The 27,179-nt window shown below is 37.5% G+C and overlaps 1 protein-coding gene across 11 annotated transcripts in view; it reads right to left on the reverse strand.

Annotated features, from left to right (window-relative positions):
• LOC149572475 (ubiquitin-like protein ATG12) overlaps positions 1-27,179 on the reverse strand; it is a 143,267-nt gene that overhangs the window by 41,238 nt on the left and 74,850 nt on the right. For 8 of the 11 annotated variants that reach the window (XR_016359923.1, XR_016359925.1, XR_016359922.1 and 5 more), the window contains one exon: positions 8,806-8,856. The exons of the other annotated variants lie outside the window; for them this stretch is intronic. Coding sequence is in view for 4 of the 8 variants with exons in the window: in XM_089813625.1 (XP_089669751.1) it covers positions 8,806-8,856 (51 nt within the window). In the remaining 4 variants the exon portion in view is untranslated. The remainder of the gene's footprint in view (positions 1-8,805; positions 8,857-27,179) is intronic. 11 annotated transcript variants of the gene reach the window in all.

Genomic DNA, 27,179 nt, shown 5'->3' on the forward strand with positions numbered 1-27,179 from the left:
AGAGTCAGGCGTAAATGTATTGCCTGAAGAAACATGGAAGAAGTTGGAACAACCTACCCTATGGCCGCCTACATTCCAACTAGTCACTGCCGATCAACACAGAATCAAACCCGTGGGAACTCTAATGGCGCAACCCGTAACGATCGAGACACAACCCTTCTTACTCAACTTTATGGTCATTCCATTAAAGAGGAAAGGGTACGACACCATCCTCGAAAGGGGTTGGCTAGTACAAGCAAAGGTGAAACGCGACTGGAAAAGGAACCCTCTGTCCATAGAAAGAGGAGGTCGTAGGTTCGTAATTGACCTGCACACCCAAATGGTGGGAGAAGAGGCGGCATCGTCAAACTCTGAAGGGGAAGAAGGAGACAACAAAGGAAAGAAAAGAATGGAACCCAATGAAGAAGGAATCCTAAAGTTGGAAAGAGGATCCGACGATGATGACTTGGACTCGGTGAATGGTCTACTCCATTGGCAAATGGAGGACTATGAACTCTTTCCGAGTTGTCACATGTTAGGGGTTGAAGAAGGAAGTAAGGGAGAGGAAAAGAACGAATTTCCAACGGAATACAGAGAAGTCAAAGGAGAGGCGCAAATAGATGAAACACCTACACATACATTCAGCGACAAGAAGCCTATTAAATATGAAGAACCCACCGTGAAGACAGTGAACTTAGGGGATGAGGCTAATCCAAAAAACATATTTGTAGGAGATGACTAGAATCCAATTTTGAAAGCAGCAACATTTAAGATATTTATGTAGTATAAGGGTGTTTTCACGTGGACATAGGACCTAAAGAGGGTACCGCCAGAATTGTGTCCACCGCATCCCAAAGTGCACCATAGTACACCTACTGATATCTCAAAGGCTAAGACAGAAACTAAAGAATGCATTGATGAAGTGAAACCCATATGTATTGTCCATAGGGATGATGTATCTAATGCAACAAGGGATCAAATGTTGGGGATAAATGATTATGAAATTTGTTTATTTACAAATGCTCTTGTTGATAAGGAAAAGGAACAATGTGATATCATATTCAAGAGATTCAAAGTATTACATGATCAAAATCAGGTGTTTGATAAAGGAAAGAATCAATGTTCACTTTAAGGGGGCCTGGGGCCACCCAATTTCACTTTCCATCTGGTTAAGTGAGGATAGTTGGTCTTCTTCTCCAGAAATAGCTGGAATCTCGTTATGCCCACATGCGGCATATGTCCCCCATGAGCCACCAATGGAACTCTAAAATTTGACAGAATTTAGAGTCCCAAATGTCATGCCTAAGCGTGAACCTTCATATATGACTATGTGTAAATCCTCATCTTCAAAACATTCATGGAATGGCAATGCTTTCTGTAATACGAGCAGACCAATGAGACAATTTGCAGAGTTTTGATGACTATATGTTGTGAGTTTCTTGAGGACGATTGGGAAAAGGAAAGCACGATCTTTTACTCAATCTGAGTTGTCTTCCAATCAGTTCCAAAGAAAATGGTGGCATCACTTCGTCTATTATAAGTCGAAGTTTATCAGGTACAGCAATCCCATATCTCTCATAGAGCGCACAACATATGGAGATAATGCCTACAACTGAGGAATCATTTTAAGAAAAGAAAGCTTCAGCTTATGCAAATGTTGTGGGGAATCTTAATACTCAAAGAGAAAGTGGTCTTCTTTTCAGGGTAGCACAAACAAGCAGTCTTTTGCAGCATCAAAAGGCTCCATAAAATAAAAGGTCACTCACAAATTTCAGAGTTCGAATAATGTATGTAGAGAAGAGGATGACGAAAAGATTGTCATTGATGTCAGGATGATTTTCACGAGTAAAGAAGACAGCTACGACAATGCTCATACTTGATAGACACAAATAGTGGTGGAGCAAATAAGGCATATGCCATGTGGAAGATAATATTGCAATGATTAGAGAACATTGCAGATTTGTAATACACAGTGGAACATACAACAAAAATATTGGCATTCATTGATAGGTGTACTCATACACTAGTATAAAGCATGATGTGTTCCTTAGATACATCCAAAATTGTCAAAAAGTAAAGATGCGAAAGTCCTTAGGGGATATAAAATTGATGGAAGTTTGAACAAAACACATTAGTAGCATAAGTATGTCAGCAGTGGGAATTCACTACAGAAGCATGTTCGCTACCAGAGATAACAAAGTTGCTTAATTTTTATTCAAAGAATAATACCATAAAGAACTATTAACAGCAGTGCAGAAGAATTGAATTATGTTAAACATCATTGCCAAAGAAATAGGGGTTCGATATTTTAAAAGGTTGTGATGGTGCACAAGAAGGGACAAGTCAATTTGATAAACTCTGAAGATGAACAGATACACATATTCCTTAGATACCAGTGACACAATACAAAGACGAAGATAGTAATACAAGCATGACAGCAACAACATGGTCAATAGATGTCAAATAAGCGATGTAGTAAACAATGATAAGAGATAATGAAATATGGAAACAAGTATGAGGTTCAAGTGCATCGATAATATTATATATGTGCCCAATGACAATCTGATGTATCAAGGATCAGTATCCCAGAAAAGAGAAACGATAAATATGCTGATGATTCTGGAAGAGTCGAATAGAAAATTGAGATGCAACGGAAGTTTCTATCTCAGGAGTCAGAGTTGCTCGATTGAAAAGCGATAAAATTCATTGCGCCAGAAAGAATAAATATACTCTACACACAGGCAGCTCGAGTGATATGTTGGCCAGTATCACGTCAGTACCAATGATATTAAGGAAAACAGAGTTACATATTATGGAGGCACATGTTATCAAAAAGCAATCACAAAAATGAAGACCCCTCTATACGGAAGTATAAGAATTATGAAAAGCACATATGCAGAGGTTGAGACACGATAACATGTGCTTCTGTGCAGCTCCCGATACTGCTACATGGCGGACATAATTTTCTCTCACAAGTCAATGGACTGGAGAAGCTTCGGAGTGGAAGATACACAAGAAACCAAAGATGTCAAATCACCACAGATTAAATTTGTATGATATGCATGATAATCTTCATAATGATAAAGTACTGCCGATAAATCAAAGATATATATATTTACTGGAAACCTGTCTATGTACGCGATAAAGCAAAGATCAATGGATGCGGAGGCTCGGTGGATACAAAACCAAAATTTTGGAGTTTATGGAAAAACATAGAGATGTCGTTAGACTCTTTCTATATTTAATATCATGAAAACAATAATATGTGAACGGCATATAAGTCCAAAATGGAGTTCAAACAATAAGTGGCATGTAAACATTAATATCGAAATAGGAGATGAGAATAAACGAAGGCAAGGGCAAAAATATGCAATTTATTGTGTCGTCAATCCTGTTGGCATTCAAAGGGTTAATACAAAATTATTATGCCGCAACTAGAGATAATTTTATATTGATTAAATTATTAATATTGATTATATTTCGAAGAGGGGTGATTTAGTTATGAAGACAAGTATTCTTTCAATTTTATAAAGTTGCCTCCTTTTATTTATCGAATATAAATGAGTGAGAGCATATAAAAAAAGAGATAATTTTGAGGAGAAAAAAGAAATTGCAGGGAGATATAAGAAGTAAAAGGAATGACTTGTACTATGAATCCATATAAACTATTTTAATGATTAGTAAAAAATCTTCTTTTGTAAAATGGAAAGAGAATAAAATTACGATTTGGATTCGTCCTACATGATCAATAAGAAGATAATTGAATTATTCTGCAAAGGCTTTTGCGTTGGACGTTTTTCGTACTCTATTCAACAAATAGGGATGTCATGAACTATACATACGTTTCCTAGTCTTTGGCTAATCGGACTTCCCACTGAAGAAGTAATTCCTTTTGGCTAACATAAAATTGCATATTGAATTTATCTCTAGCAGAGCACAAGAGTAATTGATGGTATTTGATAAATATTGTTTCATAAAGTTGTACGTAATAATCTTTGTTGTGGTTGACTTTGTTGCGCGGATAAGCAAAGAGACCGGTCTTTTAATACAATTATTGGATTTATTGTTGAATTCATAAATCTATATACTTCCTTCTTGCAAGCATCTAATCTATTATTGATAAACATTATAGAAAACATTCAAGAATTTCAAGCATTCACAATACTTTATTTGATTGAGTTTAAGGATTTTGCCAACCAAATAACTCACAAAGACTAAATTCATATAAAAGCTTTGAGCAAGGTGATCAAGTTTGAAGTGAATGTCTACTTGCCTAGGTGTAGCGAAGCCTAAAGTGCAAGGGGGTCAAAGTCATTCCCATTCGTTGGCCAAAACTAATTGTAGACTCCTATTGGAGAATTGGCAAGCTCTTGGATTTCCAATCTGTGGTTTTGGGAACCAACAAGCCCTTCTATGATCAAACTTGCCATGCCCATCTTTTCAGTTGCTCTAGCATGTATATCAGAGGATCAAAATGGAAGCTTAGAGAACATATTTGATGCATACTCTACATTCCCCTCCATGACTAATGCACCTATGACATTGCTTGACACTAGAACTACAAAATTTGAGCAATTCATGGTTGAGGTTGCATAGAGTAGCTTGACACCAGTAGCGACTCACACAAAATCCCCTACTATAGGTCACCATTGTTGCAGGTGGAGACACTGACTATAATGGCTACTACATCAACATCTAGTTCTTCTTCTTTCTCCTTACTTCTATAGTTGAGTTCTATCACTCAAAAGAGGAAACAAGAAATTTTGGTTGAAGATTTTAATTCTAGGCAGGTCAACAAAGCCAAGACCCCAAAGAATAAAAAATGCAAAAATAGTTTCTAGGGTCATGGTGGATGAGCATGAAATCAAGTATGCTAAGATAGCTAAGACACTAGCTAATAAGCTAGACGGAGAGCAACAAGTTGTTGACTACAAGTTTTCCAAAGTTGAACTTGGCAAACAAACACAATTTGGGTGTCAGCAAGATTCAAAAGATGCACTTACTTTGCTTACACAAAGGAACAACAAAATGTAGAAGAAATATATTTTGAAGGAAGAAAATGTGCTTCTCTTGAAAACAATCAAGAAGATGAACAACTCCTCACAAAGAGGTGATCCCATCTCCTCATCTTACCTAGAGGAGCCTAGCAGACATACTAAGCAATTGGAATGTAAGGCCAAAGCCATTAATGATTAGCACAGTCACTTGGAGTAGCAAAGTGTATAAGTAATCCAAGATGGACTTAGCATATTGAAGAATGTTACGATAAGTGTTGCTAGTTTGAATGAACACCTCGCATCATTCAATCAATAACTAAAAGTGTTGAATGAAGATTTGAATGTTTGGAAGACTATGCCAAATGTTGAGTTGGAAACACTGTGTGAATATGAGATCATTCCCTCATTGGAAATATATTGCCTCTGCTTAGACTTGATGACAACAAACAAAATGTCATCTAGGAGCTAGTGATAGAGTTGAAGACAACAGTAGGCTTGTGCAATGAGCATGATCGCATGACTAGGGATGGCTTTTAGGAACTAGCATGCAGAATGGTCATTGAGAATGGCTAACTGGTTGAGGAAGAAACTGTAATGGCAGAGTTTGCGGAAGTGATTTGCCAACAGTTTGAGGTAAGTGACTTCGATTTCAAAACCATTGACATGTTGACAAGTTATAAATTTTTGCTGACCAATATTCAAAAGAACATAGGGGAGTACAACAAGCTCATCTCCAAAGGCACAGACACAATTCATAAAACAACTGTCATTGCACGAAACACAAGCATGCCAAATTTGAATGTTGTATATGAATCTCTTAATAGATTTGAACTTGAAAGGAACCTGAAAGTGTTGCTAGCCTAAATGAGCACCTCACATCATTCAATCAACTAAAAGTGTTGGATGGAGATCTAGAGTGTTAGGAAGACTATGTTTGGAAACACAGAGATAAACACCAATAAGGAAGACCCAACATATACAAGAAACACACAAGATTATCTTGGGAAAACCCTTCTAGAATGAAGGGAAAACCCAGCCATCAAAAGATCATTTTATTGATAATAAATTCAAGTGTACAATGTCTTTCGCTTGATGCGATATATATAACATAAAGAGAGACTCTTCACATTCCAACCGAATGTCTTCAATTTCCAAACCATAACTCTTTATTACAAATACAAATCTTCGTGTTTCTTGGCTTAACGCATGTCGAATGACATGTCTTTATATTTAATATTATAATTTAATCACGAGTGTCCTTTTTCAGCTGAAGGTGACCATAACGATAATAACGTCCATATTTCTACCGATAATGATCTCTATCACAACTACAATCTCCAACACTCTCTTTTAGCCAAAGAGAGATCTTTAGTTGAACAGTCACACAAGGTTGCAACCAAAATATCAATAATAAAATCTAATCACATGGATAAAATTCATGGAATCACTCAACATGAAACCCCTGCAAGAAACACAACTGACTTTCATCGTGATGTTCTCATGGAATCTCTCAACGTGACATTAAGATAACAATTTACTCGTTAATAATCATGGAATCAATCAACATGAAAAAGCTGCAAAAATCATATTCAACTTTCATCATGGACTCACTCAACGTGATGTTGTCATGGAATCTCTCAACATGACAAACCTGCAAAAATCACAATCACCTTTCACCATGGACTCACTCAATGTGATGTCATGGAATCTCTTAACATGACAAGTTAGTAAGGTTTGCAACCAGCATTTTATCACGGACTCAATGTGATACAGTCATGCACTCTCAACATGACTTCTAACTCCTATCATTGAATCTCTCAACGTGATGACATCATGAACCCTCTCAACATGAAGTTCATTATAAATCTCTAATAAGTAAAAGAGTTATCAGGTTGTCCTTACAGCTTATTAATTTTACATGAATAGAAACTCATAAAATCACAGTTGAAGCTCTTTTCCAACAAGAGTCTCAAAGTAAGCATCTACCACAAGCATTAAAAGCATATATAAGGAGGACAGGGATGCTCCCTCTCAAGAACAATTCCCTCTAAAGTTGAACATCTCCCTGTGAATTCCATATCTGAATGCAAATATGCATTTAATTTAATTCAATAAGCAACATCATCATGCAGTCCACATAATCACCTCATTGCATCCTAAATTAAATAACTCATAAAATCAAATAGAGATTAATGCTCTACACATTTTCCAGTGATGTAATAAGAATTGAAGAGCATAAGAGACTTATCTCTAATTGTGCGAATGTATAGAATCTAAAGAAAAATTGTTTCTGACATCTATTGGACTCGTGCAATTTTGTCTCTTTACCATATAAAGTTGCAGTTGCCTATGCTTTCCTTTACAACTGCCTATACTTTCCTTTAAAGTTATCTTCAAAGAACCTCATGGAACTCTGAGTATGACAAACTTTCTTCTTAAGAATGATATTCCATTGTCTCAACTAAATAATAGCACATATATATTCTAAAGTCAGAATAATGATCCATACTCGAAATAAAATACTATTCTCTTTTGTGATCTAAGCTCAGCAAGTCAGAATCTACTATAGTTGTTAAGGAGGCTCTCAAGTGTTCTGTCTAGCTAGTACGGGTCCTGAAAATGATTGATTTCCTCTCAGCTAACACCATACTACAAGCCCAAGATGATATTGATTCTTTAAACAATAGTCAATAGTCACCTGATACTTCAACCGTGTTTGTCACCCTGATGGAGGGGAGCCCGACTTTCAAACATCAACCAAAACGTCAGTTGAGAAGCATCAGTCCTGTTGTTTAACTTTTCCAAACACCCCCAACTTCTGCAACATAGTGCCTCTACAACCAACAGTGCCTTTGAACCTCCTTTCATTCTTTCTAGTAACCTGATTGGTTAAAGTCAAACTCTTGAACTCCTGAAATCAGCGGCTACAGTTCTTCCTCCGAACCATGGAATCACCTCTGTACTAAACTCTTGAGCTCCAGCCCTTTCAGCGATAGAAATATAAAAACACCTTGTATAAAGAACAAAATGTCGTCTCTTGAGAAATTGTAGACTTTAAGAGAAATCGGTGATAGAGACGTGCTCAAGAGTCCAATCACAATAAAAAACCAAAGTGGCAGTTACAAATAGGAAATAGAAACGAGAAAGTCAGAAAGGCACATGACGAGAAGGGAGCTGAGTTGCTGCGAGTGAGACACAACAAAGGTAATGGAAAATATAAAGAGATCAATATAGATGATCATGCTTGAATCTTAGATTAGAATGGACGGAGGCTTTTCCACAATTAAATGTCTGATGAAAAATAAAAGAATTGGTTGTCGCTGACAATAATGCCTTTCCGACTATACTTCACATAAAATATTCAAACCAAGAAAGAATGATGAATATGCTTGATGAACAAGAGTTCAACAAAAATATCGTCAATATCAATCATGACTGATCACCTGCATAAGCAACACTATCAACAAGGATAGAAACATACACGTAAAATTTAGTGAAGAAAAACTATTGCATAGACACCACGAGAAGATTTCCTCAGTAACAAACGTCTTTTTAAAAATAAAAACTTAACCAGCTAAAATCAAAGAAATGCATATCCTTTAAAGTTTCAAATATTGCAATATTCAAATAGAGAAAATATAAGTAAACTTATCTATCTAATGCAACACCTAAGATATAAACACGACAAGTTGAGATGCAAATATGCTTTTGTGAAGATCTTTGGAAGCATTGACAAGAAACAAGATTGGACCAAGTCAGAAAGCCAGGGCCACGGATATCTAAGCAAATCAAGCATTATGTGATAGAATCGAGAAATCAGATCACTCACATTTGTCTGCCTCCGTGATTTGGTGCAATAACCATCGCTATGTAAAGAACCCTAAGAAAGACAAGCGGCCAAAAAGCAAAACATGAACAACATGTAAAACAATCTGTGCATGCATCCTAGTTCATTGTCAATATTTCAAAAAATGCATGAACATGACTAGAAACAACTGATTTTATCTCTAGTAGGCTTAGGATGAAGCTACTATCACTAGCCAATACAAACTTTCTATGCCCAGATAGAGACTTCCAATATTGAATCCTTATGAAATAATGGAAGCAAGAACTACCAATAGTTTGTTTAAATAAAATAAGATATAGAGTAACCTAAGAAAATTTGATTTTTAAAATTATTTTTCTCCTGATGATGCTTTTTAAATATACATGCAATCCATGGTGCATGCAAACTAGAAATGTGGATGTTGTGCACTCAACACAAAGATGCCTACAATTTCCCTTAGTTCTTAGTAGAGCCTAGTGACTATTATACACAAAATAAATTTTCCTAAGGCACCCTTACAGGAATTAAAACTTCATTTTCAGAGACTTATTGTTGTAATCATAACTAAGCTCTGATGCCATGTTTGATTTAACCCAGAAACAGAGATAAACAACAATAAGGAAGACCCAAAAGATACAAGAAATACAAAGGATTAACATGAGGAAACCCTTCTAGAATGAAGGGAGAAACCCAACCACATGACAAAAGATCATTTTATTGATAATAAATTCAAGCTTACAATGTCTTTTGCTTGAAGCAATATATATAACATAAAGAGATACTCTTTGCATTCCAGCCGAAGGTCTCTTCAATTTCCAAAACATAACTCTTTATTACAAATACAACTCTTAGTATTTTTGTGCGTTAACGCATGTTGAATGACAGATGTCTTTATATTTGATATTACAATTTAATAATAAGTGTCCTCTTCAGCTAAAGGTGACCATAATGATAATAACGATAGTAACATCCATATTTCTAGAGATAAATATCTCTATCGCAGCTACAATCTCCAACATCCCTCACTAGAAATGTACTATGACTATTCAAACTTGATGACCAACAAACATGATGTCATCTAGGGGCTAGTGATAGAGTTCGTCGAAGTGATTCATCTACAATTTGACATGACTTTGATTTCAACACCATTAGCAGGTTGACAAGCTATAAAAGTTTGCTAAGAAATCTTTGAAAGAGCATATGGGAGTACAACAAGCTCATGTCCGAAAGTGCAGACACAATTTGCCAAATCAAAAGCCCCAATACAAAGAATGCAACACCACTGTAAGTCTCTACACATAGGTATCCGATCATCCCAATCAAATAATCCAATTGAACTGCAACCTTAATCAGCCTATCAATGATCTACTCAGATAGTCCTTTTGCAGTTATGTTGTGCCAAATAGACAATCATGCCATGTACGTCATCCTAGGGTCATTGGTTGTTTTCATATGATTGTAATACAACTGTCAATTTTAATCAAGCTAATACATGACATCATCACTGGTTTTAAATCTTTGGCTTCACCATTGGAATTTTTCGTTTTGCAGCCCAACTTCAAGCACCCATAACTTGCTCAATTTTGATCCTTTTTTCAAGCAAAGTTTTTAGTTTGTGGTAGAATTCTTTGAAGTTTTCAATGGTAGTAATAGTTTCAAATTTTGGTTGCCAGTTTGGTAAGAAATTGCAGATTTTCATGATTGTTCATGTCTAATCCTACATTTGACAACTTCCAGAGCTTCACTTGGGCACATATGATAACATTCTCTAGTGCAATTTTTTTTTTTAAAAGCATTATTTTTCGTCTAGTTTCCAAATCGGCCCTCGGGTTTTCAAAGATATGGAGTGGACATATCACTTCCAAAAATAGGTCATTCTAGGGCTATATTTGCACTTGGTTAATCCTTGGATTTCAATTTTCTTAGCTCAATCATCTCTCATGATTTGCTATATCATATCGCATCTTGCACACATCCTCATGATGCTTAAACAACCTTGGAGGGACGATGCAAGAGCATCCTAGGGTTTTTAGCAATCTTGCATGTTGGAGGCATCTTAGCTAAGTGTCGTGGACTCGGTCACCAAATAGTGGTACCCGGTCGCTGAACAATGTAGTTGTGGCTGAGGAGCTCGGTCATTGAAGGGGCTTGGTTGCTGAAGGAGCTCAGCAAATACAAATTGCTTGGCATTCACTGCAGTGCTTGACATGTGTTGGTTGCTCGACACTCTATGTGCTCGGCATGTGTTAGGAGCTCATGATGCACTGGGAGCTCAAGATGCTTGTGGTTTGGCTGATGTTTTTTCTGTCACTCAGTCTAGTCTTAATTTCTATAGGTGCCAAGTTGTCTATGAACCGATATTTGGCATTTAATTCTTGTATGGGTATTTAATTCGTGTTGTAGCCGACTTATGGCTCAACATATATTTAATGTAAGGGTTTTAATTTAATTTGTAATGAACTGGGCCGACTTGTGGTTTAGTTAGGTATAAGTAGGGGATCTTGTGAAGTCTTTTAAAAAAAAGTGATCCATCTTGGAGAATAGGATGCGAACTTTGAAGAGCTAGTAGCTGTTGCTTGAAGACTAGGAGATTGTTTGGTGGGCTTGCGAGCACAAGTTAAGATTTCCTTGGAGGTTTCTACTAGAGTGTGGACTGGACTAGCTGGGAGAAGTGTTTGGATTGGATCTTAAGGGATCTTGTAGAACTATTATTGTATTTGGCCCTAACCCGGAAGGCCTTATAGTCAGGTATATTGCAACTAAAGTTATTTTATAAATAAAGAATTGTGATTAGGTATCAGGTCTTGCATTATTGTTCTGTTTTCGTTGTGTGGTTATCTGCTAGGGGCTAGGACATCTCCTTTGGGAATTCTCCTGCCTTGCACTACATCAGATGGTATCAAAGCGAGGTTTTCCTAAGTGTGTAGATAGATCGCCAAAGCTGAGGCATTTTGCACCAGGACTTGTGTGAAGCTGGAAGAGAAGGTTGATCTAGTAGAGTTGATTAATCTTTTGGATTTGTGGATCTATTGTTTAGGGTTTGTGAAAATCTTGGAAAATGCCTCCAAGAAGATTGGACCCTAGGGCAATTGATGATCTTAGTGAGGAATATGAAAATATATACTTAGTTGTACTTGATAAATACTTTATAAATATTAGACTCAAATTGAGGAATGGATGCAATTTTGAATTTTATAGACAATTCATATACAATTCCCTAAATTTTATATTCCCAAATACACTATATGCCACTTGATGTATTATATTATTTCAATGGCAAATAAATGAAATTTTTGAACCAAGCCCATGGATTGTGAATTATTGAATAAATTCTTATGTGATTCTGGAGTCAGATTGTAATGGATAGATCATCCGTAAGGAGTGTCTCCACTGCAATTTTATTTCTAGCATGATCAGTAAGAAACATTTATTTTATTTTTTGCATGAAGCTTTAGAGTTTTAAATTATTATTAAGTCGTGTCCTTTATAAATATTTTATTTATTTTCTATAAATATTTTAATATTCGGATAAGTGGATTAGGTCATTATTACATTTCAAACTTGATAAACATAGATATTGTGAAATATTTAATTGTTTCCATATTTATGTCTAGTTTGTCTCCGCAGGAGTTAAATTGCATTGTAAACTAGTTTAGAATTGCATTCATATTATTGATCTGTTACGTCTAAATTGTTAAAATTATTTATAGTTTAAATATATTGAATTTTATAAAGTTGTTCGTGTCAGCTAATAATAATATTGACTCTGATTGCCAATTTAATTAAGCACTGGTCTTTTACTCTTGATTCATAATCCATATGCTGGCAATTGTTTCATTTCTTTCCTTTGAAGAGTTAATATATTGATTTGTTGCATTAATCTATACTTATTCTTATTTTGAAAACATTCATACAATCATTTACTTTTGTTCTCAATTCATAATTTGCAAGTTTGAAGTTTTTTATAATTCTAGTTGTTTGGGAAACTTTCAATACATTTGCATTCTAATCGAGTTGCTTTGAATATCTTGGATGCAAGGTTGTTGTCCAGGATCAAGTACACCTGCCTCGGTTTTGCAAAGCCGAAAGCACAGGGGATTTGGATCACATCGATCAATCCCATCAAGTTGGCCTTAACCGGATGGATATCCCAACATCGAGCAGGCAAGGTGTTGATGCAATTTTTGTATCACTTACATAACATATTAGGATTTGAAAATTCGATACAGAGTATCAATCATACAATTCCTCTCTTGAAAAGTTATTGCTCATGGGATATGAGAATAACTCCAATGTTCCTTACTCTTGTGGATACTCACTCAGTTTTATCGATGTGATTTGTTGGTAATCACGTAGGCGGCCTTATGCTATTCATTCGAGGATGACTTGGACTTTGGTGGAATGATGGAGATGATGATGGGTTTGTGAAATATGCGAGTGGCAGATAATGTTGATGGTGATGGTGATGAAGGATGTGTCTGCCAGTGATGATGTTGATGGGAAAGCGATGGTTGTGGAAGGTGAATGGATGTGCTCTAATACTTAACTTACTCCTCTAACTTGCTTCTCTAAGCTTCGACTACCCAGCTACTTACTATTCTACTCCTACTCCTATCAATGGAAGGTTAGCAAATGGACGGGGATCGAACCTAATGAGAGCTGACCAGCGGCCTCACTTTCACAGGTGCAATGATTCAAAGGAATAATAAACTAGTTTACCACACAAAGCTTCCTAACTAGCCGCTAGGATGCTAGTGGCCTAGTATTGATCCCTATCAAACATTTACCAATGCTACCATACAACTATCCATCTACTTTAACTTCACTTAAACAACTTCAAATGCAACCAACTTTAACAACTTGAAAGGAAATCTAACTAAGTGGAAGTAGAAAACATGCAATAACACCCAATGTTCTTAATCAACATGCCAATCGCAACAATGAAAAAGAGAGCAATTTTGGTATTATCTTTGCAACAATTTCTCCAACCACTTTACAAACAAGAGAAAATGGCCTTTTATAGGGGCCAGAAATACAACAGACGGAGGAGATCAAAACAAGATCAACGATCCAGATTGGATCCTCAAAACCCTAATTAGGGTTGCCACCCCATCGGCCAATGAGAAGATGCCACCTCATCAATGGACCAATGAAAAAAGTGCAAAAAGTGGCAACCAATGAGAAGGCACCAAAAATGGTGGCCAATCAAAAATAGGCACTTGTCCTATTCTAGAAGAAAGGGAAATTGCCACTTGGGCTTACATCAAATGATCTTCTAATATAAATCTTCCCTTTTCTTTCATTTTCTTAGCTAAGGCAATGAACTTAGCTAGCCTTTCATTAACTTCTTCCATAGGAGGACAAGGTGTGTGCTTCACCCTGAGTTCCGCTGACTTCGCCACCCTGCTTGCTGCTTGTAGTATCCTTTCATGATCCTTCTCATATTCTTTTGCAAATCCAATAAAAGCATTGAGAGAGGAAAGGATGCCCAAATGCTTCTTCTTGATAGCAACCTTTCCTAACTCACCCAACCTCTATCCAAAATCTGTTTCATTGACATCCTCTTCTCTGATATCCTCAAAATCAAGTGTCACCTCAACATTGCTCATCATGGTTGAAATAGAAGTGTTGACGCTTGGGCTGTGATGTGCAACTGCCTTTTGTATATCCTTTTATTGTACCACCATTGGTATTGGTTATTCGCCTCATTTTCAAGAAGAAGAGTGTTTTGGGCATCATATCCTCTTTGTCTTTCTCAGTGTTTTCCCGCTTGGGATTCTTACTTGCACTAACATCCTCCATGCTCGTCGCCCTATTACGAGATAGTAGAGTGGTGGACCAGAAGGCAAGAAGAACCCAGAGGAGCAATCCTTAGACTAGAGCAAAAGATGGATGTCAACTTAAGGACCCCTTGCAACTCTAAATGATTTAAAATTACCTCTACCTATAGCCAAGAGGGATTGTCCTTCCTTTAGTCTATCCTTCATCCGTATCATGTCCACTGTAGCGATATTGGTGTCGGTTATTCTCTTCATTTTCGAGAAGAAGGGAGTTTTGGGCATCATATCCTCTTTGTCTTTCTCAGTGTTTGCCTACTTGAGATTCTTACTTGCACTACCATCCTCCATGCTCGTCGCCCTATTACGGGATGGTAGAGTGGTGGACCAGAAGGCAAGAAGAACTAAGAGGAGCAATCCTTAGACTAGAGCGAAAGATGGATGTCAGCTTAAGGACCCCTTGCAACTCTAGATGATGAAAATTCACCTTAACCAATAATCTTACAGCGACTTTTTGGAACCTAGGATATGATTTCAAGAATTTCAAATCCCTTGCAAATCAGAAATTTATCATGCAATTCACCTCCAAATAAAATTACCCAACCTAGGGCAAAAATCGCAACCTCTTGAAAAATCAGAATTTTATCTTCCACAAATTTCGCCCTTCACAAAATTCGGCTCCCACAAATTTTGGCTCCCACAAATTTCGCCCTCCACAAATTTCGCCTTCCACAAATTTCGCCAAGCAAGAAGAGTGCAGATCTGCTCTTGCAAAATCACCAACACCTTGAGAAGGAGAAGTGAGAAGTGAGGAAGAAATGGGAGAGAGGCCTCCTCTTATACCCAACTTTCTTCTTGGACCCTGGGAGAAAGAAAACCAAATAATTAATGCAAAATTATGACCCAAAATTAAATACTTAACGAAAATTAATTTTGCCATGATGAAAATTAACTTTCTAAATTGCCAATTAGTTCTAAATTGCAAAAAGAAATTAAATAATGCCTTGAGGGTGTTAAATATTTCCATTTAATGGGGGTTTAGTAATTAATATGTCATTAAATTTGGATTTTGGCTAACCAAAAGCCATTTTTTCAATATTAAATCACCAATTTCATTAAAGGCAAAAACTTTTCAAGGCAACTTTAATCTATTAAAACCAATTTTTTGCAACTTCTCTCTAAATCGATTTTGCTATGCCAATAAAAATAAAATAAAATTGCATCTAAAACCAAAAATCAATTTTGCAATTTTATTTCACCATCACAAAAATTAATTTTCTTCACCAAAAAAAAAAAAGAGATTTTCCAAAACCAAATTTAACAAAAATTTTCATTTTTTGAAAATTATCCAAATTTATACAATTATATCCAAAATTTCAAAAGCAAATGTCTAAGTGCAAAATTTACAATTTTATCCTGCCAAGTGTTGCTCTTTTAAAATTTGTTTGGCCTAAGGATGAAATTGGTGGCTTTGGAAAATCAAGTTGAAACCGGTGAAAATAAATCTAACCCTCTCTCCACTGGCCCTGAAGGTGTCCAAGACGTGAAATCTTCAAATTTGAAACCTCTGGACCGAAAATTGCTAAGGCAATCGAAAAAAAAAAGGGTCCCCAAAATTTTGGGGCGATGGTGTGAAAACCTCACAACATCTAGCATCAACATCATCCCTGGCAGACACATCCTTCATCACCACCACCATCAACATTATCTGCCACCCGCACATTTCACAAACCCATCATCATCTCCATCATTCCACCAAAGTTCAAGTCATCCTCGAATGAATAACGTAAGGCCGCCTACGTGATTACCAACAAATCACATCGATAAAACTGAGCGAGTATCCACCGGTGTAAGGAACATTGGAGCTATTGCTTATGTCTTCATGAGTAATAACTTTTCAAGAGAGGAGTTGCATGTTTGATATCCCATATTGAATATTCAAATCCTAATATGTTATGTAAGTGATACAAAACTCGCATCAACACAAGGCTCGTAGGATTCCAATCTGCGGTTTTGATAACCAACAGATCTTTTGAATATCCTCAAGGTAGGAGAGTTGTTTTTGTTGTGAATGCGGTTGTAGTCCAAGACAGTCAGCTTGAGCAAGGAGAGAGTTTACTGGCTTGGCGAGTACCGGTTGGTCAAAGGAAACTGGAATCTTGTCAAAGGACAAGTTTGTTCAAGACTTGTAAGTCTGGTGGTAAAGTTTGCAAGGTGATTGTGGATGGTGGTAGTACTTATAACCTTGTTGCTGAGGAGATCGTTTCGAAACTTGGTTTGAAGAGAGTGAGACATCCTTATACGATTGGCTGGTTGCAAGGTGAGCATGCTTTGGAGGTGAGGGAGCAATGCCTTGTTAATTTCCAGATTGGGCAGTATAAGGATCAAGTGTTGTGTGATATTGTATAAATAAACAGTTGTCATGTGTTGCTTGGTAGACCTTGGTAGTATGATTGTAGGGTTGTGGATGATTGTGTCAAAAACGTGGTTACTATTGTGAAAGGTGGCAGGAAGCATTCCCTTATTCCTTTGCAGAATGAAGAGCTTGGTAGGAGGAACTTGAGTATTGGTAGCCGAGTTGAGTTGAAAGATTCTGAGAAGATTGGAGATCAGCATGGAAAGAAGACCTGTAGCACACCTAGGATGGATGTGAAGAAGCAAAAGAAGGAAAGAGTGTGTAAGTTGAGGACTTGGAGGACATGTATGTAAAGAACTAGTTTGGGATTTATGTGTTGAATCCCAAAAGATGTTCTTCCAACTACTGAGAACATCTTTTCGAACCTAGGGTGTTGTGGAATCGATCACCAAACAGTGGTGCTCAGTCGCTGAAGGGTGTAGTTGTGGCCGAGGAGCTCAGTCATTGAAGAGGCTCAATCGCTAAAGGAGCTCAGGAGATACAGACTGCTCGACATTCATTGCAATGCTCAGCATGTGTTGGTTATTCAAAACTCTGTGTGCTCGGCATGTGTTAGGAGCTCAGCGTGCACTGGAAGCTCAGCGATGCTTTTGGTTTGGCTGATGCTCGGCTTGGTTTTCCTGACGCTTGGTCTGGTCTTAGTTCTTGTAGGTGTTGAGTTGTCTGTGAGCCAACTTTTGGCATTTAATTTTTGTATGGATATTTAATTTGTGTTGTAGCTGACTTGTGGCTCAACATATATTTAATGTAAGGGTTTTAATTTAATTTGTAATGAACTGGGCTCATTTGTGGCTTAAGTAGGGGGTCTTGTGGAGTCTTTTAAAAAGGGCAATCCATCTTGGAGAAGAGGATGCAAACTTTAAAGAGCTAGTAGTTGCGGCTTGAAGACTAGTAGATTACTTGGTGGGCTTGCGAGCACAAGTTAAGATTTCCTTCGAGGTTTCTACCAAAGTGTGAATCAGAACTAGCAAGGATTAGTGTTTGGATTGGATCTTGCAAAACTGTTATTGTAATTGTTGTTGTATTTAACCCTGACCCAAAAGGCCTTACAGCTGGGCATATTGCATGTAATCAGTTATCTTATGAATAAAGAGTTGTGATTTGGTATCAGATCTTGCATTGTTTTTGTGTTTCCATTGTGTGGTTATTTGTTGGGGGCTAGGACATCTCCTTTGGGGATTCTCCTACCTTGCACTGCATCAAGGGAATCTTTGGTAAACCTGATAGAATGAGAAAATTCAGATTGGAGAATTAGCTCATAGCTCTAAATCCTACTGATTTTGACAATATTCAAGACTTTATCTCTAAGTTCAATTCTATTATATTAGAGTTTTCTAATTGTGGCATTACTAAAGATGATGAATAATTGATGTTATCTATTCTTCTGAAGCTAGGTTTTGAATATTCAATCTTTGTTTCTACATTCTATGCTACTATGGATGCTCTTGGTAGTGCATACAAAATGCCTTCTCTAGATGAATTTGTGGCTCAACTCACAAGGGAAAAAGCAAAGCTAGCATACATGGGTTAATTGAAGCCTTCAAAGCATCAAGCATTGGTTGCAAATGACTCCACCCTACAAACTTCTAAAGGTAAAGGAAAGAAGAAACATAAGGATCCTAAGAAACATGACAAAGGTGATGATTCTCCTTCAAATACTTTTGAATCCAAGTCATCTTCAAGAGAGGGATCATCTAGAAGAAAGAGAGATAAATATGCATATTGTAAAAAGCTAGAATATGATAAGCATAAATGTTTTCATAAAAAGATTGATGAGGTCACTAACATTCTTCCAATATTAAATTTACACATTTGGCAGCTTCTACATCTACATCATCATCCAAGGATAAAGGTAAAGGTGAAGCACTAACAGCTTCCACACATCCCAAGCAGGGTAAATGGCTTCTCAACTCACGTGCATCACATTGTATGGCATCTTCTATGGATATGCTTTCTTCTTTTAAGCCTTGTAATTATCCACACATATTGATGGGTAACAACACATACATGAAGGTTTGTGGGAAAGGTTTTATTACTATGGGAGATGGGACATTTAATGATGCTCTTTGTGTACCATTCTTGCTCACTAATCTCCTTTCTATTTACCAAATTACTAATGGGGCACAAGGTAAAATTGTTGAGTTCACTCCTAATTATGTCTACACCGAAGACACAAAGACTAAAGATGTCATAGCTATGGGAGTTGTTAATCATGCATCAAGCTTGTTTTCTTTTTCACATTTTGTTGATGATGATGATGATATTCATGATGTATTTGCCTCTTTACCAAGGGTGAATTTTGTATGTGAGAACTTTGGACACTTGAATCATTATGTTCTTGAGACAAGTGTTGATCTTCCTAATCCTCCATCTCCTGCTTCTTCATACTTTAGTTCTACTATTCAGCATGGTGATCATAGAGCTTCAAATCTTACTATGTGTAATGACTACTTGGATGACATTTCAACATTGTTTGTTGAGTCTCATATTGCAGACTTGGGAGACAAATTTGAGGGGGTTTCTCTTCGTTTTTATGACAATTTCATCATAGTTGGAGATACTTCTTCACCTTCTTTGTAGATTGGCATTCTTGATTCTTCTCCTTCACTTGGTTTGTCACATTTCATAGGCCAGCTTGATAACATAATTGAATCTTTGTGCTTGCAAAGACCTATTCAATCTTCAGAGAAATATGCTTGAAGAACTATTCATGTCTCCTACTATCCTTCCTATGGTGGGATCATTTATTGTATATACATGATGTATCTAGTCCTTAGGGGGTCTTGAGTTCTCCATCCATCCATGCATCTTGTGTGTTTTCATCTCTCTTTATGGGGGAGGGTTTTTCCCATGAGATTTTCCCTCTTTCTCAACTTTATAAGAGATTGCATTTCATGTATAGCATTACATATTGTACATGGGTACCTAACATAACCTAATTGTCAGGACACTGAGAGACATCCTCCATTTTGAGTTTAAGTACACTTCCTAAGCTGCACTTAAGGGGGTGTTAGTATAATTAAATATTCACTAATTACACTTTACTTAAGCTTCCTTATAATGAATTGCATAGTAGTTGTTATGAGTTCTCACACCATTGCCCCAAAAAATTTGGGGACCTCATTTTTTCAATCGCCTTGGCAAATTTTTGACCTTGTCCAAAAATTTCAATTTTAAAAAAAATTTACGTCTTGGACACCTTCAGGCCAGAGGGGAGAGGGTTAGATTTATTTTCACCCGATTTTAACTTGATTTTCCAAAACAACCAATTTCATCCTTATAGGCCGAACAAAATTTCAAAGAGCAACACTTGGCAGGATAAAATTGCAAATTTGTACTTAGAAGTTTACTTTTGAAAATCCGGATATAACTGTGTAAATTTGAATAATTTTCAAAAAAGAAATTTTGTTATACTTGAGTTTGGAAAATCTTAAATTTTTCTTTGGTGAAAAAAAATTAATTTTGCAGAAATGAGGCCAAATTGCAAAATCGATTTTAGACTCTAGAAGTAATTTTATTTTTGTCAAAAAAAATTTAAATGGCATAGCAAAATCAATTTGGATAAAAAATTGCAAAAAAGTTTTTAATAGATTAAAATGGCCTTGAAAACTTTTTGCCTTAATGAAATTGGAAATTTAATATTGAACAAAATGGCTTTTGGTTAGCCAAAATTCAATTTTAATGACGTATTAATTACTAAATCCTCATTAAATGGAAATATTTAACACCCCCAAGGCATTATTTAATTTATTTTTGCAACTTGGAACTAATTGGCAATTTAAAAAAGCAATTTTCATTTTGGCAAAATTAACTTTTAGCTAGGTATTTAATTTTGGGCCATAACTTTGCATTAATTATTGTTTTTCTTGCTCCCAAGGTCCAAGTCGGCCAGCTAGGAGGAAATTGGAAAGTTGGGTATAAGAGGAGGCCTCCCTCCCATTTTCTCCTCACTTCTCACTTTTCCTCCTCAAGGTTGGCGATTTAGCAAGAGTAGTCCTCTCTCCGTTTTGGGCGAATTTGGATTTGGAGCAGCTTTTCTCCTCCTAGGCGATTTCTTTTTCGAGGCAGCTTTTCTCCTCCTAGGTGATTTCTTTTTCGAGGCAGATTTTCTTGCATTATTGGGGCAATTTTGTTTGCAATCAACCATTTTTAGACCTTGGTGATTTCTCTTGGTGGCAGAATTTTGCATTATTTGGTGATCTTTTCTCCTACTAGGGCTGCAATTTATGCCCTAGGTGATTTTTGAGGGCAAATTGGAGACTTTCCATGCTTGGGCAAATGTGTTTGAAGGAAAAACTTTCCATTCTTGGAAAATTTTGAAGAGCAGACCTGATTTTGTGCCATAGGAGATACATGGTGAAAGTCTGATTTTCTCCTTTTGGGACTGTACTTTTTTATATCAGGCTTAAGCGATTTTGGTTGGGATAGGAAATACATTGATGGAAGTCTGATTTTTGTGGACAAATGGTGGATAGTTTCAAATGTTTAAATTTCTGATTTGCAAGAGGGTTTAAAATTCTCAAGGTCTGATCCTAAATTCCAAAAGCGTCAAGATCCGGCTATTGGTAGAGGTGACTTCTAATCATTATGAGTTGAAAGGGGTCCTTAAGCTGACTTCCTTCTTTCGTTCTAGTCTAAGGATTGCCTCCCTTGGTTCTGCTTGTCTATTGTCCACCACTTTACTATCCCGTAATAGGGCGACGAGATGGAGGATGTTAGTACAAGCAAGAATCCTAAGGGGACAAACACTAAGAAAGACAAAGAGGATATGATGCCCAAAACACCTTTCTTCTCGAAAATGAAGCAAATAACCAACACTAATATCGATTCAATAGACATGATACGGGTAAAGGACAGACTAAGAGAAGGACAGTCCCCCTTGGCAAAGAAGATATACAAAAGTGGAATTGTGCACGCAGCAACTTTTCCTCCTACATTGCCCTGTCCGGAATTGATTATGGAATGTGCATCCCAGTTCGATCTAATAAGTAAATCCATCATCTTTGACGAAGGGAAGAGTGTGTTGGCCAACATTGGCGGACTAGCAATTGAAGAAACATTTATCATTCTCCAATATAAGAACATGACAGTAGTGATGATGGATCAAGCAGCTAAATCATTTCAGGAAAATCGAGAGGCCTATTTCACACATCTAAAGCAGAATTGGCTACACGAGGGTAGGAAAGGCATCAACAGATCATCGAGGCTTACAGTGGCGGACTTCAAATCAAAATACGGAGATCTCATAGCGCTTCTCAGTTGAATCATGGGCCTAGCTCAGGGGATGCAATTTGAAAATTAGATGTACTTCTTCATTGATGAAATTGAAAAGGGAAAAAGAAGATTGATTGGGCCAAGATCATAAGCAAGCACCTAGAGTTGCAACTTAGAACCGTCCAAAACCAAAAGCAATTCTACATGGGATCCTATCTATTCTACCTAATTGCTAGATTATACAAGAGTCTGGGGCTTAAAGCTTTAGGAGAAGTTGGCAAAGGGCCGGGGCAATATTTGGTGCACGAATGCTATCCACAGCTTCATTTGCACAACAACAAGGATTACAAGATATTCTGTGATGCCTTTGCCACGAAGACAGTAAGGGTACTACAAGGGACACCTGCTAAGAGACTTTCATCAGAAGCGGAGGCAAAGATAAAGAGGTTTGGAAGTTGGTTCATCCAATTTTCGCAATTCACCTACATTAGAGTAGCAGGGAGTACAGTTTGTCCCAAGAGGCTTCCAAGATACCCACCCAACAAGGTAGTTTTAATGGAATTGGCTAGGCAACTTGAGCATTATGATAGAATAATGAGAAATGAAGGTAAAACAAGCATTACCTTCTCACTTGCAATTGGTAATGATAGTTGCTCCAATCGAGCTGCCTTTGCAGCTGCAGAGAAAGAACTGCAATAGTATCATCTGGGATGGTACTAAGCAAGGCAAGGGTTTGATCCTAATGGTCTTATCAAGGTATCTCATGGAAATGAATTTAAGCATGTTCCCACTATAAAGGACTTTTGGGCCAATGCCAAGGATGACTTTCATGTGAGAAAGCTAGCTTTCTCAAGGCTATTGGTGAACATGATGAGAGATATCAAATGGAGAGGCCTTGATATTTCGGATCAGCTGGAGGATGATGGAAATGTGTTGAGAGAAGATTATTATATGGCAGAAGGAACAAAATTGAATCCAGTTGATTGGGATGATCATCAGGATCCTTCCTTGGAAGCAGTCACAAGGGCAGTAGAATTGCATACCAAGTCGTGGTATAATGAAAGATTAAGGAGGCTACAAAGGCAAAGGGTCCCCCTTACTTATGAGATGATGAAGCCAAAAGTGAGGCAAACAAAATCAGTCAAACAAAGGAATGAAGGAAGTAGCCGGCAACAGGAAGCAGCCAAAGACAAGAAGAGAGCCTTGGAGGTAGAGAAGGGCAAAGAACATTCAGAACCTCCGGCTAAGAGACAGCATACAGTTCCATCGAGGGAAAGCATAGTTGAGGCTAGAAGCCAAGAGGTCAATTCAAGTGATAAAGGGGCCGCAATAGAAGTGAGCTTTGATTCAAAATCAAGTGGTTACAGTGAAAGCACCGAGTACTCCCCTCTCTCAGAAAACTAGCAAGGAGATGATATGGCAGAAACTAGTGGAGAAGAAGATGGGCCGATTGACATCGAGGCAATAAGTTAGGCACCCGAGGCCGTTGGCGATGCTTTGTTAGTCGAACCAAATCTAGATTTGGGGAGATGCACCGCACCACTATGGTTAAAACAAATGCTTATGCCAAGAGGCGAGGTAGTAACTACCCGAACAACAGAAGACATCCAAGGATTAATAGAAAAGGGTGATAGTGAGAACCAGAAACAAATAGCAAAGACGGTGGTGAAGGTATTTAGGAGCGACAATGATGGTCACCAAAAGGTTCAAATTGTTATACCAACAGTCAATAAGGCAATGGATGAGATCGCAGCCCAGGAATATGAGATAGTGGAACATAACTTGGGAAGAAACACTGATGATATGGAATGTGAGGAGATTCAGAAGGGTATAGCTTCAATCAGAGAAAGGTTGAGGAAGGCAAATGAAAGGATTGTAAAGTTGGAGGCCGAGAACAAATATTGGAAAAATTGCCAGCCTATCCAATAGTTGCACCAGGCAGCCCTTCCTCAAGACAACAGGAGCAACCTCGAAGAGATATCAGCTCAGCTACATGAAGTTAGGGATTGGATCCATGATCCAATCCAAGATGGACGAAATTTCTTGCCTTCCTTCATCTCGACATTCCGTTCATTAGTCACTATTAGAGGCAAGTTCAAATTATTTGAAGAAGAGTGGAAGGATTTCCTTCCCATCAAAGATTTAGCTATTCCCAAGCTACAGGTGTTCATTGGGCTACTGGAGGCATATTTGCAAAAAGTCAAGTTGGTTGATGAGAGAGCATTGAGTACGATCAAATCTTGGTTTGTCGCCTTGACTACTAGATTGAGAATACTCGAAGAGATACGAGAAGCAGTTGCACAGCACAACCCAAGTGTCGACACTTTCATTTCAACCATGATGAGCGATGTTGGGATGGCACTTGATTTTGAAGACATCAGAGAGGGAGATATCAATGAGACAAGACTTGGATTGAGATTGGATGAGCTAGGAAAGGTTGCCATCAAAAAGAAACGTTTGAACACCCTTTCCTCCCTAAATGCTTTCATCGGATTCACAAAGGAATATGAGAAAGATCATGAGAAGATACTACAAGCAGCAAACAACATGATGAGATCAACGAAGCTCAAGATAAAGCACACACCTTGTCCTCCTATGGAAGAAATCAATGAAAGGCTAGCTAGGCTCACTGCCTTAGCTAAAAGAACAAAAGAAAAAGGGAGTCATATTAGAAGATCATTTAATGTAAGCCCAAATGGCAATTTCTCTTTCTTCTAGAATAGGAAAAGTGTCATTTTTTTATTGGTCACCATTTTGGTGCCTTCTCATTGGTTGCCACTTTTTACACTTTTTTCATTGGTCCATTGATGAGGTGGCATCTTCTCATTGGCCGATGGGGTGGCAACCCTAATTAGGGTTTCTAGGATTCAATCTGGATCGTCGGTTTTGCTTTTGATCTCTACCGTCAGTTGTAATTTTGACATCTATAAAAGGCCATTTGCTCTCATTTGTAAGGGTTGGAGAAAATTGTTGCATAAGATAATACCAAAATTCGCTATTTCTTTCCCATTGTTGTGACTTGCATGGTGATTAAGGGCCTTTGGTATTATTGCATGGTTTCTACTTCCAAAAGTTAGAGTAGATTTATTTTCAAGTTGTTCAAGCAAATTTCATTTCAAGTTGCTTAGTAAGAGTAAAGTAGATGGATAGTTGTATGGTGGCATTAGTAGGTGTTTGATGGGGATCAATACTAGACCACTAGCATCCTAGCGGCTGGTTAGGGAGCCTTGTGTGGCAAACTAGTTTATTTTTCCTTTGAATTATTGCACCTGTGGAAGTGAGGCCGCTAGTTCACTTTCATTAGGTTCGATCCCAGTCCATTTGCTAGTCTTCCATCCATAGGAGTAGGAGTAGGATAGCAACTTAAGACTTAGAACTTATGAGAAAAGAGTTAGAAAAACAACAGTCGTAAGAACCATTCACCCTCTACCACCATCACTTTCCATCAACATCATCTAGCATTCACACTGAACCACCATCTCCATCATCCCACCAAAGTCCAAGTCATCCTCAACAATTTGCGTAAGGCCACCTACATGATTACCAGCAAATCACATCGATAAAAATGAGCGAGTATCCACAAGAGTAAGGAACATTGGAGTTGTTCTCATATCCCATGAGCAATAACTTTTCAAGAGAGGAATTGTATGTTTGATACTCCGTATCGGATATTCAATTACTAATATGTTATGTAAGTGATACATAACTCCCATCAACAGTAGTTTGTCATTGAAACATCTAAGAGTTCACACCTCAATTAAGTACATGGTATTGAAGAAATCTACTCTAGGTGGTGATGGTTGTTATCTCATTCCACTTTTTGTGTAACATAAACCTTTAGTGCACATATCACATTATCATCCTCATCATTACATAAATTCATTGCATAATGAAGGATGATCTTCCTTCGGTGGACATGTGATTCCACCTTGTACAGGTGATAACGTATCTAGATCTTATCATTGTCTCTTATTGCCTTTCCTATATAAGGAGGCCTATTATGCAAATTTCAATAATTTCGAATAATGTAAGGATCATGTCCATTAATCAATAATATAAGATAATAACTCTAATTAATTAAATTAAGCCAAGAGTTGCAACCCTTGGTGTGTTAGAATCTAAAAAGATTAATAACCCAGAAAACTAGTGCAAAGAATAGATATCTAAACTATGAATGCAAATGATACAAAATCAAAATAGCAACACAAAGTTAGTCTCCAAGAGAGTAATGCAAATGCTAGAAGCAAAATAGCATTAAGAGGATGCAAAAATAAGAGATGCAAATACAAGTCAAGTAGCATGCTAATATAGGCTAGGAAGAGAGAGGAGGTGGCAACACTGACCAATGAGGAGCAACCATCTATCGGACTAAAGATAGCAAAGTATCTTCCTAAGATAGCTAATGGATGCTCACATGTAAGAAGATGACACCTTGCAACCATTCACCTAATAAGACATGCTTTATTAACCTAAGCGAGATTATTAAAAGTGTAGGAAAAACCTAGCAATATAGGGAAAAATAAATAACCTACTAGGAAATAAAAAGCTACACTAACACCCCCCAATAAGCGAAGCTTAGGTGGATGTAGAAATGGGTCCCGGCAAGTCAAGCCTGATGAGGTACCCATGTACATAAAATTCTCCCGAAAGAGAGACAAAAGAGACCTCCAAAAAAAGTCAGGACTCCGAGTGAGAAGAAGAGGCCCCCCTAAAAGAAGAAGAGGCACCCCTAGCAAAGCTTGCAAATGAAGGAACTTGCTCTCAGTGAAGGGTTTGGTGAAGATATTAGCAACCTGCTCAGAAGTTGGACAATAGCAAGGTCGATGACGTGACCATGGATGAGCTCCCGGATGTAGTGCATGTGGACCTCTATGTGTTTGGTTCGTTGATGATGGACCAGATTCCGTGAGCTCTGAATGGCGCTCCAGTTGTCACAAAATATGATTGATGGCCATCTAATCTGGATACCA

The sequence above is a fragment of the Cupressus sempervirens genome, chromosome 2 (assembly GCF_028749045.1).
Source record: "Cupressus sempervirens isolate cs-2001-9-10 chromosome 2, ASM2874904v1, whole genome shotgun sequence".
Classification (NCBI taxonomy): Eukaryota; Viridiplantae; Streptophyta; class Pinopsida; order Cupressales; family Cupressaceae; genus Cupressus; species Cupressus sempervirens.